Source organism: Hyperolius riggenbachi, chromosome 3 (assembly GCF_040937935.1).
Source record: "Hyperolius riggenbachi isolate aHypRig1 chromosome 3, aHypRig1.pri, whole genome shotgun sequence".
NCBI classification, from domain to species: Eukaryota; Metazoa; Chordata; class Amphibia; order Anura; family Hyperoliidae; genus Hyperolius; species Hyperolius riggenbachi.
The window spans coordinates 180,421,323-180,437,254 of record NC_090648.1 but is presented as its reverse complement, the minus strand read 5'-3'; the positions used below and the strand labels follow the sequence as shown (position 1 = coordinate 180,437,254).

General features: G+C 42.4%; 1 protein-coding gene across 1 annotated transcript in view; it reads left to right on the top strand.

Moving 5' to 3' along the window:
- The window catches only part of GATM (glycine amidinotransferase), a 52,657-nt gene extending 38,921 nt beyond the window's left edge, over positions 1-13,736 (top strand). The window contains exons 5-9 of the mRNA XM_068272504.1: positions 8,208-8,345; positions 8,760-8,924; positions 9,027-9,090; positions 10,049-10,165; positions 11,940-13,736. Of these exons, the coding sequence (XP_068128605.1) occupies positions 8,208-8,345; positions 8,760-8,924; positions 9,027-9,090; positions 10,049-10,165; positions 11,940-12,055 (600 nt within the window). The 3' untranslated portion in view covers positions 12,056-13,736. The remainder of the gene's footprint in view (positions 1-8,207; positions 8,346-8,759; positions 8,925-9,026; positions 9,091-10,048; positions 10,166-11,939) is intronic.
- Positions 13,737-15,932: the final 2,196 nt, after the last annotated feature.

The window sequence follows — 15,932 nt, the reverse complement described above, 5'->3', positions numbered from 1 at the left end:
AATGTTTGGCACCAATATTTTATTTGGAAATAAAGGTGCATTTTTTTTAGTTTTGCATCCATCCCTAATTACAAGCCCGTAGTTTATAAAGTAACAGTGTTATACCCTCTTGACATAAATATTTAAAAAGTTCAGTCCCTAAGGTAACTATTTATGTTTTTTTTATTGTATTTTTTTTTTAATTACGAAAAAAAATTACAATTGGGGAGTGTGGGAGGTAATGAGTTAATTTATTGTGTAAAACTAATGTATTTGTATATGCTTTAGGGTGTAGTTTTAGTATTTGGCCACAAGATGGCCACAGTGAGTTTGTTTACGGAAGGACGCTTACAGGAAGCACTACGAGGCTGGGAAAATCACAATGATCGCGCTGTTTCTCAAAGAAGCAGCAGATCATTGCGGGGGCTTAGATCATCGAACAGGAATGGATTTTCCCGTTCGTTGATCTCCGGGCGAGCGGGCGGTGGCGTGCACGAGTGGCGGGAGCGCGGACAGCGGCGGTAGCACGGAAGGTACGGATTTCTTCGTCCCTTGGTTTTTTACGGGGGAAAAAAGGGACGGAGAAATTCGTACCGCGGGGGGTAAAGTGGTTAAAGAAGGCAGAATTCTGTTTTCCATGACTGATAATGTACATTATAACAGTTAAAACTGTTCACATTTCTTTAGCACATCTTAAAAAATGCATAATTATTATTTGATTGTAAGACCATTATAATATACTAGTGACCTTAGCCCGTTTAATAACGGGCTCTAGGTCTGTCACCACCATCACCACCTGTCAGCGCGCATGCACACACGCCCGGCCAGCCCCCTGGCTGTCCTGCTCCTGTCCCAACAACGGCTGTCCCTGCGGCACATGCGCAGTAGCGCAAACGCAGGGACACACACACGGACATGGGACCCAGAGACACTAAGGTTTTATTAGGTAGGATATATAAAAGTTTGAACTGCCTAAAAATGAATGAGATGTTCTGGTCATATTAAGGGGGTTGTGAAATCCAGAGCCTACTATACACTTCACAATAATACTGTTGGGATATAAATGCCAGAGGGTGCCGTAGTGTTTCATATCCACACATTACAGAATTATCTTCTCCAGGTTTACAGAAGACATTAAAGTGACACTGAAGCGAAAAAAAAACACCTTATGATATAATGAATTGTATGTGTAGTAGGGATAATTAATAGAACATTAGTAGCAAAAAAAGAGTCTCATATTTTTGTTTTCAGTTATATAGCTTTTTTATATAACATTGCATCAATACCTGATATTTGCAGTTTACAAACTAAACTCTGCGTTTTAAAGGGGAACTGAAGTGAGAGTGATATGGTTGGTGCCATATTTGTCTCCTTTTAAACAATACCAGTTGCCTAGCTGTCCTGCTGATCTATTTGTCAACAATAGTGTCTGAATCGCACCAGAAACAAGCATGCAGCAAATCTTGTCAGATCTGACTATAATGTCAGAAACACATGATCTGCTGCATGCTTGTTCAGGGGCTATGGCTAAAAGTATTAGCGGCAGAGGATCAGCAGGGCTGACAGGCAACTGGTATTGCTTAAAAGTAAATAAATATGGCAGCCTCCACAGCTCTCTCACTTCAGTTGCCCTTTGAACTATAAAACAGAGCAGAACTAATGACCCTTTGAACTTCCCTGCAGTAAAATCTTATCTGAAGTTGTCTTTCATTGTTTCTTTGATGTATAAGTGCAGGCCATAGCTAGAAATCACTTGGCCCCATTGCAAAATTTCGGTTGGGCCCCCCAAAGTATCATCAGAGTCACAGCCCCGTGATAGCGTAACCGCATGCCCCCCAGCCTCCCCAAGCGGTATTAGGGCAACCACGTGTGTTCCTTCTCCTTAGAAAACATTACTAAGCCTTATACACAAGTTAGATAAGTCATTTGAAACGTCCAACAAACAAACTAAACCAGCACTGCTCTCCTCTTCTCTGTTCCGGGCCAGGCCCGGTGTTTGGCTATATCAATGCGTAGAGAAAAATAGTTCCATTTCACCTGCCTGCCTCTCTGCAATGTACAGTAATTACAGAGGCGCCAACAGAATAAAAAGAGAACCGTTTAAAACAATAAAAACAAGGGGGTAAGGGTGGACTTACCTCCCCAAATTCCACACACAACAGCTGTGTTTTAGTATGCAAAAACATTTAATCTGTACTCCAGGTAAAAACAATTGCAACGCGTTTCGCGGGTCTCAAGCCCGCTTCCTCAGGCAAAATATTGCCTGTATCTCGGCAACCCGTGTTTGTGAGTATATCTCTATTTTCTTACGACATTGTCACCCATAATCATCAATAATACACTATTGGGGGCTCCCGTTGTTTATTTTTTGTCTTCTTACATGCCTCTCTGCAATGTATGGGGAGGTAGTGGCGATCATGGCCAGGCCCGTGGGCCCATGAATAGTGCACACATACACAAAAGTCATTACACAAATCAGTGGGCCTCCTTGTGGCTACGGGCCCCATAGCAGCTGCTATGGATGCTATGGTGATTCCTACGCCACTATATAAGTGCTTCAGAAAATAGCATTGGTCTCTGACTAAATTTAGCCAGAGAGCTCAGAGAGACAACAAGTGAAGTTTCTTAACTCTTCCTGTATTGTATGTATGGAAACAATATGCGACTCATATCTGTGCTACTAATGTTCTATTTCTTAGCTGTACTACACATACAAGTCATTCAATAAGACAGTGCTCTGTGGGTGACAATTAGACTGCAGATAGACATGAAGGATACTTTATTATTTTATCATTTGCTGAAATTATAGATTTAGAAAAGGGCTAATGTGCTTTTACTCCCCCATTGCCATATCTCTCATGTATCGTTGGTGGCAGGACAAAATGGTTAAAGGAGTGGAGATGCTGGCAGGGTGCAGTTCTCTGTAGTCTCCATCCACCAGAGGGTGCTGAAGAGCATAGGCCGAGGCTTCTTGCAGGGCCCTGGCTCCACTCTGCAGCATTATGGAAGGTGTGTTTTGTGTGTGCTGATATACTTTATGTGTTGTCTGGTGTTGGTGTCTATGCTGCATGAGTCATGATAATTAGAGTTGGGCCGAACGGTTCGCCGGCGAACCTGGTTCGCGCGAACCTAGGTGGTTCGCGTGCGGGTACCGCACGCGAACTTTATTGCGGAAAAGTTCGCCCCATTGCGGTTCGCCCCATAATGCACTGAGGGTCAACTTTGACCCTCTACATCACAGTCAGCAGGCCCAGTGTAGCCAATTAGGCTACACTAGCCCCTGGAGCCCCACCCCCCCTTATATAGGCAGGCAGCGGCGGCCGTGGCCACTCGTGTGCCTGCATTAGTTAGAGTAGGGCGAGCTACTGCAGTCTCTCATAGGGAAAGATTAGTTAGCCTTAGCTTGTCCCTGGCTGCATACCTGTTCATTGATCCTGCCACTGCATACCTGTTCATTGATCCTGCCACTGCATACCTGTTCATTGATCCTGCCACTGCATACCTGTTCATTGATCCTGCCACTGCATACCTGTTCAGTGATCCTGCCACTGCATACCTGTTCATTGATCCTGCCACTGCATACCTGTTCATTGATCCTGCCACTGCATACCTGTTCATTGATCCTGCCACTGCATACCTGTTCATTGATCCTGCCACTGCATACCTGTTCATTGATCCTGCCACTGCATACCTGTTCATTGATCCTGCCACTGCATACCTGTTCAGTGATCCTGCCACTGCATACCTGTTCATTGATCCTGCCACTGCATACCTGTTCATTGATCCTGCCACTGCATACCTGTTCATTGATCCTGCCACTGCATACCTGTTCAGTGATCCTGCCACTGCATACCTGTTCATTGATCCTGCCACTGCATACCTGTTCATTGATCCTGCCACTGCATACCTGTTCATTGATCCTGCCACTGCATACCTGTTCATTGATCCTGCCACTGCATACCTGTTCAGTGATCCTGCCACTGCATACCTGTTCATTGATCCTGCCACTGCATACCTGTTCTGTGAACCCACCACTGCATACCTGTTCTGTTCAGTGGACCCGCCACTGTATACCTGTTTAGTGAACCCGCCACTGCATACCTGTTCTGTTCAGTGGACCCGCCACTGTATACCTGTTCAGTGGACCCGCCACTGCATACCTGTTCTGTTCAGTGAACCCGCCACTGCATACCTGTTCTGTTCAGTGGACCCGCCACTGTATACCTGTTTAGTGAACCCGCCACTGCATACCTGTTCTGTTCAGTGGACCCGCCACTGTATACCTGTTTAGTGAACCCGCCACTGCATACCTGTTCTGTTCAGTGGACCCGCCACTGTATACCTGTTCAGTGGACCCGCCACTGCATACCTGTTCTGTTCAGTGAACCCGCCACTGCATACCTGTTCTGTTCAGTGGAGTTTGGTGTGTCAGTGTGAAGCAGTACCTTAATTACACTCCCTGATTGATGTATACACATGCAAGATGTTTTAAAGCACTTTAGGCCTGTCATTTAGCATTCAATGTGATTTCTGCCCTTAAAACGCTGCTTTGCGTCAAATCCAGATTTTTCCCGGTGACTTTTGGCGTGTATCCCACTCCGCCATGCCCCCCTCCAGGTGTTAGACCCCTTGAAACATCTTTTCCATCACTTTTGTGGCCAGCATAATTTTTTTTTTTTTCAAAGTTCGCATCCCCATTGAAGTCTATTGCGGTTCGCGAACTTTAACGCGAACCGAACCTTCCGCGAAAGTTCGCGAACCCGGTTCGCGAACCTAAAATCGGAGGTTCGGCCCAACTCTAATGATAATATCTGTATACAAACATAATACATAAAATGTTATCACTTCACAAAACTGTCATCTTTATCAAGGCACTCATAGTTACTTTCACTGAGTCCGTAAGTTCCAGCTTGTTATTTTGTCTTACCAAAAGTAAGCTATATAATTATGAAACAGACATCTTTTTTAAGAAACTGATTGGGTATTGGGCATGGAGCAGGACATGTTTTATAGTTTACCCTCAATATTTTTATATAACTGACCAATAGCAAGATACTAAATATAAAAAAAAAAAATTTACATTACAGTAAGTGCTGCACAACCTTGTTTAAAAGAAAAAAAAAGTTGGATGCTGTGTAAAATGTGATGATCTGCAAATCATTGAAACCACATATTTAATTGAAAATAGTACAAAGACACCATAGCAAATGCCCCCATGCTACCCCTTTATAAGAAATGTGCCCCCCATGGCTCCCCTTATTACAAGTGTAGCCCCATGCTTCCTCTTAAAGAGACTATACAGCTACAATTATACATTACATGGATCCCCTTCTGGTAAAAAATTATAGAAAGTCATCCCCAAACCCCCCGAATCAGCTGGCTTCCAGCGCATAGCCCTGAAAAAAACGCCATTCGGTTTTCTCTGTCGAGATAGAGAAAACAAAATGGTGGGGGGCGGGGTTTTCGTGGGGGGAGAGGCTACATGCCAGAAGCCGGCCGATTCAGGGACAACTTTGGGAGACAAAATCTCAGATTCACAGGTAATTACAGTATAACTTTGCCTTACAGGAGGACCCCTGCAAATTAGCTTTCAGGTTTAAACAATACTATTTATTATTGGTTTCAATTTTTGCTATGTTAAATACATAGATTACACCATTTGCTAATCATTGCTTTCTGTGTTTATTTACAATTTACACAGCAACCCAACTTGCTGTACTTACCTTTTAGAAAATATAAGTATAAGAAACTTGGAGCTAATGTGCAGCTAAAAGGAAAACATTTAACATTGTGAAGTCAATGCATAGCAGATTTCAGACAGACTTCTTCCTTGTCTATATAAAAACATTTATATCAATGAACATTACACTATCCTCAACCGTAGAATGGCATTAGATATACTAAAGCTAAAAAGATGTGTCCTCAACTTTTGTCCACAAGAGGGCACTGTGGTGCAATTTAGTTCTAAAGTTAGCACAGAATGTATAACCTCAACTAACTGTTATAATTTACATCTAGTTTCTGTAATTATTACCATTCCAGAGAACAGAAACACTTTTTTAAAAATTTATTTTGCTTGATTTTTTAATGTATGTTTTTACTTTAAAACTTTAGTATGTATTTACTTTAAAACCTAGTTATTTGAACACAGTTAAAATAAACATCTTTTGTTGTGTTTGGAGAACGACACTTTTTTTTTTAAACTTACTAATTGCTATACAATATTTGTAACATAATTGTTTTGTGTTTGTTCCTTGCTATAAGCCCATATTTACAAAGTATGTACACAATAAAACAATATGATCTTAAAGAGAAACTCCGACCAAGAATTTAACTTTATCCCAATCAGTAGCTGATACCCCCTTTTACATGACAAATCTATTGCATTTCACAAACAGACCATCAGGGGGCGCTGTATGACTGATATTGTGGTGAAACCCCTCCCACAAGAAGCTCTGGGACCGCGGTACTCTGGGCAAACTGCCACAATGTAACAATGTTCACAGACAGGAAATGGCTGTTTACAGCTGTCTGTAACAGCCAGAACAGCTAGAAACAGCTACATAACCTGCCCAGAGTAACAATGTCACCATGTAATACATGTCAGAATGTGAATCTGGGACAGGAAAGATTTTACAATGAGCAAACACTGACTAAATCATTTATACATAATTATTGTAAAAATGAAGCACTTTTTTATTACATTATTTTCACTGGAGTTCCTCTTTAAGATGTTATGTAGCTTCTGGGCTGCATACCACAAGCATTATACATGGACTACTTAAAGGAGAACGTCTGTAACTTCCTAAATATAACATGTTAAATTGCTTATTGTGTACCTATAGTTTAGCAATTCACATGTGGTAGAATTAAACAAAATACCTGCATGGCTATTCTTCCAGTTCAGCTGCCATCAGGGGTGTAACTAGGAATCACTGGGCCCCCCTGCAAAACTTTGGATGCCCCCCCCCCCCAGCTGTCATTGCTACAGGGGAGAGCGCTGATGGTAGCCTGAGGTGAGGGGGGGGGGGGGAGTCGGGTCCGCCCTCCCCACTGCTGTTTGTGCCTGTTTCTCCCCCTTCCTGCGCTGCACCCCCTCCTTCCCCTAAAAATTACTCGGGAGGGCCCCAATGCCAGCCCTCCCCCCCTCAGGCTTCTCCCCCTAAGGGCCCCCCTATCTGAAAAATACATAAGCTTCATAAGCTTTGACAAAATCCTTCCTGCTATTGGGAAATATAGAAACACATTTTGTTTACATTACAGTTCTTCTTTAAGTTATATTGACTACATGACTAGTGATAGCAACACTTTGAATCCCCCCCACACTTGATGTATACCCCCCCTTTTGAATAAAATAACCTAATAATAATATACATCCCATGATAGCCCCCTAGCCCTCTTCACCCTCTCACATTATAAATCCTCTTCTCCACCAGGTATCACTCATGTTGTACACGCCCCTACTCCCACTTTGAATACTAAACCACATACATCCAGGCCTCATTATTATTATTATCCAACCCCACAATCAAACAGGCCAAGAGAGACCCATCAGCCAGGACCACTTCTAGATGATGTGGAGTTGTCACCGACCTCCTACAGTGTCCTCACCTTAGCTCCTGGTCCCCTTAACTCATGCAGTACTCACTTCTCTTTTTCTGGCCGCTCTTCCCTTCTGCAGAATTATTCCTTCAGCTCCTGGATGTCTTTCCCTTCTACTGTATTCTCCCCTCACTTTCTGGTCCCCTTTCCCTTCCACCATGTTCCCATGCTCTCCCCTCAGCTTCTGTACCCCCTTACCTGCTAAAGTATTTTTGTTTGCCTTTGGTCTCTTTTAACATCCACAGTGTTCTCGCCTCAGCTCCTGAGAGGTTAGACCAGTAATGGCAGGGTCAAAATGATGAGGTTGAGAAGGTGAAGAAATATGGGCCCTAGAAATGGTGATTAAAGACACCAGGCCTAATAGCAGTCTTTTTTATGGTTCCTATGCCACTGATCTGTGCATACCTCTTATCTAGTTGTAGAACACTTATGCTGTTTTTGTAACAGTAATGGTTGTTTAATTTAGAGTCCAAATGCTTCTTGGCTAACATCTAATGAATCCATATAACTCTGACATGATGGCACTAATATGTGGCATATGTTATTCCTCTGTAAGACATCACAAACAGCAATGGAAATCCAGTAGATGTTTAAGACGACTCAACTTTCTAATATTTGCCTTTTAGGAATACCCCATCCGTACTGTAGAAGACCGACACAAGCTGGCCGCTCAGGGAAAATTTGTTACTACAGAACATGAGCCTTGTTTTGATGCTGCTGACTTCATGAGAGCGGGCAGAGATATCTTTGCACAAAGAAGCCAGGTATAATTCTTCTGAATGTTGGCCTTATAGATGAACAAAACACTGGAGCAAATGTGGAGTGGTTGCTCAGAACAATCACTCGGGTATCAGCGCTTGAATTGTCTTGAGCAGCTGTTAAACTTTAGCTACAGCTGTCTTTATAAATCAGCCCCTTTTAGTGTAATATAGGACATTACTGGTCCAGGGGCCCTGGTGCGGTCACCACCACTGCACCCCCTATTGCTGCAACTAAAAATGTAAAAAAAAAAAAAAACAACAACTTTGCTTTTGTAAATTATACTTTAATAACGGCAACTGCTGAAATACAGGGACTAAAATATGGTTTATTTAATAATAAAATGTATATTTTGTAATTATTTTTCTGTTGTAAATATTACCTGATTATGCACTGACGTGGTGATTTTGTATCTCCAGGTGACAAATTATCTTGGAATTGAATGGATGAGGAGACATCTGGCACCAGAGTACAAAGTACATGTCATCTCATTTAAGGACCCAAATCCTATGCATATTGATGCCACCTTCAATATTATTGGACCAGGTCTCGTCCTTTCTAACCCAGATCGCCCATGTCATCAGGTAGGAGGTGTTTTAAATTGTCTATTATTTGAAAAAAAAAACTTTTTTGTAGTTGTAAAGGTTTCATGTATTGAAATATACTTTCCTATCTTTTGTCACTAGATTGACCTGTTCAAGAAGGCTGGCTGGACTGTGGCCACACCCCCCACTCCACTCATCCCAGATGGTAGGCATAAATTACATACATACATTTCACAATGCAATGATGTATTTGAAAGTGAATAATGAGGTTGTGACTAACATTGAGCTTATTAAATTAGATATCTGCTTTAAATACCGTAGAAATGCCATATATATGTATACTGAAATATTAACTAATTTGAGTATAAACCAACCCACCCCACTCCCGTTTCTTACCTGAGAGACTATAAGAGGAGGAGACCTTTGTCCTACCGCCATTGCTATCATCAGCACATTATTTCCCTATTAGTCCTACCAGCAGTGTCATCATCATCATTAGTGTTGGTGTTCAAATTCAGCACCACGTGGTCCAGAACTCAGATCCATTCAGTACCATTTCAGCAAGGAACAGCAAGACGGGTGTGTTTCATTTACCTTGGAATCTTGCAAGGAGGAAGTATCAGGGTTAAATGAAACGCACTCTGTCCGCCTGTTCTGTGCTGAAATGGTGCTGAATGCATGCGTTTGGGTTCTGAACCACATGGTGCCGAATTTGAACATCAACACTATTCATCATTCTGTACAGATGCCTGTCATAGTCCCAGAGACTAATGGGCTTATGGAAACTAACACAAGGATTTATAGGGGGTTAAACTGGTACCTAGCACATTCATGAACGTGTTATAACACCAGCAAACCCATGCTTCTTCCTTCGAAACCAGCCCTGGATCCTGACTCTTCCTATATCCATTCCCATTTATTTTTTATTTAGTCTTTGATTTACTCTAACTTACTTTTTTCTTGGGCATCGTTTGGGTCTCAGTTCAACTGTTGTTTTTCAATGCCTCTGAGAAACAGCTTTATAAGTTTTCACCTAGTCCCTGATTCCTTATCCTGGGACTTCTTGTCCTCCCTCAGTTTTCCTCAATATCCTCATCTCCACTGCTAGAAGTTGTGTTTTGTGCCTCTTGTCTGCTACACATATATAATTATATTTTCATTAGATCATCCTCTTTGGATGTCCTCAAAATGGCTCTCTATGAATGTCTTAATGCTGGATGAGAAACGTGTGATGGTGGATGCCAACGAGACTTCCATTCACAAGATGTTTGAGAAGTTGGGTAAGTAAGCCTTATAGTATGTCAAATATACCTATCGTACAGAATTATATGGCACAATCACTTTCTATAATGCATTATGAAGAACACTGAGTAAATCTTTTAACATGTCTGATAGGGGCTTAGTATAATGTCCCCCTACTACATTTAAGGTCCAATTTTGAGGCAAGCCAAATTCATGTAATACTCGTTTTCTGGCATGTAGGAGCAGATCGGGACATCCAGAGACATTCCATAAAACCATGAATGGTGGTGGTGGGGGGGGGGGGGGCATTATAGTCAAGTAGTTAAACTGGTTGCTGGAGCTCAGTTATACAATAGCTGAGAGATACATTTACATAATATATTTTCAGCTACAGTGCAGCCGAAACTCGGCTATAGTGTAGGTTAGGTTAATGTTAGGTATATCAGTAGGAGGGTTAGTGTTATGCATATTGGTAGGAGGGCTAGTGTTAGGCATATCGGTATAAGGGTAAGTGTTTGTAGAGTTAGGATGAGTTAGGGTGAGGGGATTGAGTAGGGGAGGTTAGGTTACTGGTTAGTATTAGGCATATTAGTAGGAGGGCAGCTGAGAGCTGGCATTCCATCATAGCCAAGTTTTGGCTACAGTTTATCGGGTAAATGGTTATATTGGGCACTGGTACTCAACTATTGTATAGCTGAGAGCCAGTGTTCAGCTTTTACATAGCTGAGTTAGATATTGTATAGGCATGCCTCATAGTATAATATCAGTAATAGAGCATTACCGATTATTACTACCAGTGCCCGTGCAAACAAGCAACTTTACAATACATACTCTTCTTATCAGTGTCTCCCAGTATCTCCCAGTGTTGGATTGGGAGGTGGAAAAACTGAGGAAATCCACCTGCTGGCCAAGTAAGCAGTAACCCTGTGTTATCACTCCCAGTAGAATCCTGCAGCAAGTCTTCACTGTGACCAGAAACACCTGATTACTGCTGCTTGGCCAGCAAGTGAATTTCCCCAGGTTCTCCAGTTTCCAGTCTAACACAGAACAAAATAAGTTTTGGCAGTAGTTATTCTATAAGTAGGGCTGCTTCAGGTCACATTAACATATACTAAAAGCAAACTGTTTCCTGAAATTGGGCTTTGATGAGGATCTTAAACCTTGTACACACATATGAGGCATGTCACCCTGCGGGTATCCAGATCCAATCCCTTGGGTAACATTGCAGGGCCAGTGCATTACAGCGGCTTACTATCTTGCAGGCTAGCAATATATTCTGTTGCTATGCGGAGGTGGGAGTAAGGCAGATGGGGCCGCATGGGTGGGACATCACCGGTGGGGTAAGTGCAGAGAACAATGCTTTCGGCTGAAGTGATCTGCCAGGCTGATCGCTGGCTGAGGCATCAAAGGCTGCTGTACACACACTAGCGACATGTTCTGTTGTTATGTGGGGGGAAGGGGGGTAGGTCATCAGAGCATAATGTGGGTGATGGTTGAGTGGGGAGAACAATGCTCTCATCCATAGCGACCCCTCCAGGTGGATCACTGAGCGAGCGTCCGAGAGGTGATGGGGGCCGACGTACACGTGCTGGATTCTTGCCAGAGGTGTGTTGTCAGCCTCGTCACCTGAGTTCCATCTAGTCCATCATGTGTATGGGGCTGAATAGCAAGGCACTTTTGTAGCCCATATGCAATGCTACAGTGTATAATGATTACATTTGAAAAGTCACCTATCCAGGCAGCACATATTACTTGAGTAAGATGTTACTGATATGCTCCATTGATTATTAATCTTTTTTTCAATACCAACAGGCATCTCCACTGTTAAAGTGAGTATTCGCCATGCGAATTCCTTAGGAGGTGGCTTCCATTGCTGGACCTGTGATGTTCGCCGCCGTGGAACCCTGCAGTCCTATTTCAGTTATTAAAAAGCTGGAAACAAAGAATAATGAGCTTTTTGGCACCTCAATCTGTAAAGAAAATGAATATTAATTAGTAGCTTTTATAGAATTACCCGCTTTCAATATCAAGCCTATCTGAAGTCAGATGGGTTTACAACATTACTTTATTTAAAATCACAAAAACAAAGTAAAACAAAAATCACATTAAAACTTTTTTTTTTGCTTCAGCTGAATTTAAACATTTTAAAATGTTACACAAACTTTGAAGAATCATACAAAAAATAGCCCAGGACTGCACGGTGATCAGAACATCAGCTCTCCAAGTTTACCTGTCTACCTCTGTCTTATTATAAAGGGCAGCTTTCAATGTGCCATGAAATTTCCAGTTCTTTTTTTAGTGACGTGAGTTTGTATTGGTTACAGTTTATGCTAGGTTGATACTTGTCCATGATCCAGTTTAGCTATCATAGTTCATTCTTCACTACAATGAAGACTAGCGTAGGTTTTGTTACATTTTCATATCGCATAATTTATTTGTACAATAATCTTACAAGAAGCACAGAGAAAACGACATAACTAAAATTGTTCTAAATTAGAGAGTACATGTTTGCAAAGTTAAAACCATCATTTCAAGCTTACCCTTCAGTGCAACAATAGATCACGGAAACTATTGGGGCCTTTAGAAGGCATCAGTGTATTTTTAAAGGGTTTGCAAAGTACTGTATGACCTTCAGGGGTGTAACTATAGTGAAGAAGCCTCTACAACCGCATGGGGGCCCAGAGCTGTGGATGGCCCAAACTACTAACCTTTATAGGGGCCCATCCTTCAAAGCAGGTGTTTTTGTGGCTACACTTGTTATGGGTGTGAAGATCCTGATGGCCTCATTTGTTGTATGTCCCTTCCAGAATGGGCCTCCAGGCTGTGAGGGTCACTAGGGGTAGGCAAGGGAAAGGGAGTGAACATTGGAGACCCCATCAAAGTTTTGCTTGAATTGTAGTTACGCACCTGATGACCTTCATAAAATATATGGTACTTTGCCACTTTTAGAAGAGAGTTTTTGTACACGTTTTAGTCCCTTACATTACATTTTTACCAAGGTACTTTACATTTTTTGAAAATATTTTACAGATTTACTGGTAGCTAAAATTGTGACATTAAAATCCACTTTTCTTACAGTCTATGGAGAAACACCACAATGCCACAACATAAGTACGGCACATGACAGATCTTTGATCGATAAAATTACCCAACATCAATCGACATATTCTTATTTTTTTTTATAGATTTTTTTTTCTTGATTCACTGTTTATATCTAATCATTTAAGAGGTAAAAATAATTATTCAAAGTATATATTATTTTTTCTGCCTATCACATAGCAGACTTTTTTTAAACCTGTAAAGTGCTGCCTCATTAATTTCAGCCTAGATGCATTTTATTCTCGAGAACAAATGAACCTACACAAATATCTAGAGATGGATTGTGTAGACTTTACATTTAATGCTACATTACAGATGCCTGATGTGTTGCGGGGGATTTTAGTGGGTCATTCATCTGTGCCGGCCTTATCAAATAAAAAAAGAAAATGAATAATGTTTTCACCATTTGCAGTTGTCATACCCCACAGTAAAGATTATATAAATATTTTGAAAAAAAAACAAGCAATAAATAATTGTGCTTTAAATAAATAACTTTTTATGCTGTAATTATGAGTTGTGTTCTCGTTTTTTTATGGGACCTGCTTTTTGGGACAGGACTGAAAGAAGACCAGTACCGTATTAGGCAGAGGACATCTGAGGTGATAAACTGATGAGATAAATAATTGTATATATCCTCCTTCCCTTAAAAATACATTTTTTTTTACATCCCACAGTTTTATTTTATATTTAAATCTACTTTTTAAGTTTTACTGTTTCAGTGTCTCTGCTCCATGACACATTCATTGAAGTATGCCAGAGCTAAAATCTATAAACCATTGACCATTTTTATCTATTACCTGCTCTCATCCATTTTCTGCTAGGAAAGTGTTTTAAGGCTGTAATTCCTTATCAGTGAGGGTCACGCTATGGTCCGACCTGGTCCCCACCTGGACAGAAATTATCTGTGCATACCTGATTTTTAACTCTTTTAGGCAGATAAAAGAAAAAGGAACACAGCATAGTTATTTGTGTGCTTGGAACTGTACATCCACATGTCTACGTCATCATGTCATATGTCTCCTCGGAGCGTACCTATTACATAGCTGCTGGGAGATTTCAGCGTAGGGGAAAGCCGATAAATGGCTAACCCTGCTCCCAGCAGCATTAATTACTGAGGCCGCCATGGATAGTGGGGGAAAAGATGTAAATTTGTGCTCAAATCCCTGAGGTCTAGTAGCCCTCCTCCCTGCCCTATTCAGTTCCCTTGTGTCTACTGGTTTCCCTCCAACCCCTAAACAGTTCCCTGGTATCTAGTGCTTTCCCCTCTCTCCCTCTTATGACTTCCCTGGTGATCTGGTAAGGGCCAAACATAATGCAAAAGTGGGGAACCACTTGCGGGCCAAATGTGATGGCTCTGCATGCCAGATGTTGCCCATGGGCTAAAATTTGACATGTATGTACTAGGATAGTGGTTCCCAGCCTTTTTGAAGTCGTAACACTTCACTCCAAATGCGCAGATCTCCGTGACATACCACATATGTATAATGACTAATAATAACCATGAAATGGATGGAAAGAATGCATTATCCTGAATACACATTAACCTCCCTGGCGGTAAGCCCGTGCTGAGCACGGGCTATGCCGCCGGGAGGCACCGCTCAGGCCCCGCTGGGCCGATTTGCATAATTTTTTTTTGCTGCACGCAGCTAGCACTTTGCTAGCTGCGTGCAGTGCCCGATCGCCGCCGCTACCCGCCGATCCACCGCTATACGCGTCGCCGCAGCTGCCCCCCCCCAGACCCCGTGCGCTGCCTGGCCAATCAGTGCCAGGCAGCGCTGTGGGGTGGATCGAAGTCCCCTTTGACGTCACGACGTCGATGACGTCGGTTACGTCATCCCGCCCCGTCGCCATGGCGACGGGGGAAGCCCTCCAGGAGATCCCGTACTTTGAACGGGATCTCCTGATCTCCGATCGCCGGCGGCGATCGGAGGGGCTGGGGGAATGCCGCTGAGCAGCGGCTATCATGTAGCAAGACCTCGTCTCGCTACATGAAAGAAAAAAAAATTATTTTTTAAAAAACGTATTTGCTGCCCCCTGGCGGATTTTGACAAACCGCCAGGAGGGTTAAAATGAAGTCTAGAACCTTTCAGAAATATGAATAAAAACAATCAGTGCGACTGGTAGGACCCTCCCGATTTGGAATGGACACACAGCGCGACAATTTGCACCGTGTGTAATAGCTGCGGTACACACACCCCCTCACAAAAAATGCTCCAGACTCAGTATAGGTAGGTAGGTATCCAGGTATAGATGCCCACAGTATATATTATTTCCTTTGTATTTGAACAAGTCAATGGTTAACATACATATTGGTACAGAAAGAGAAGAAGCGGGCACCTTCCGTCAGAAACTCAGATACATTTATTATTCCAAGTTGTGCAGCAGTGGAAATAAACAGAGGTTACATTGCATCATCACATAGAGAGGGGTACCTCGTTAACTGTGGTGCCGGTTGCTGGTGCAGGAGGTGGGAGTGGGGATAACGGTGGGCCTAGCGACGGCCGTTTCGCGTCAACACGGACGCTTGGTCACGCTAGTGGAACGCTAGTGGATGATGCAATGTAACCTCTGTTTATTTCCACTGCTGCACAACTTGGAATAATAAATGTATCTGAGTTTCTGACGAAAGGTGCCCACTTCTTCTCTTTCTGTACCAATATCGATGTGGACTTTCTTCAGTCATACTTATATAGCGGAGCACACGCC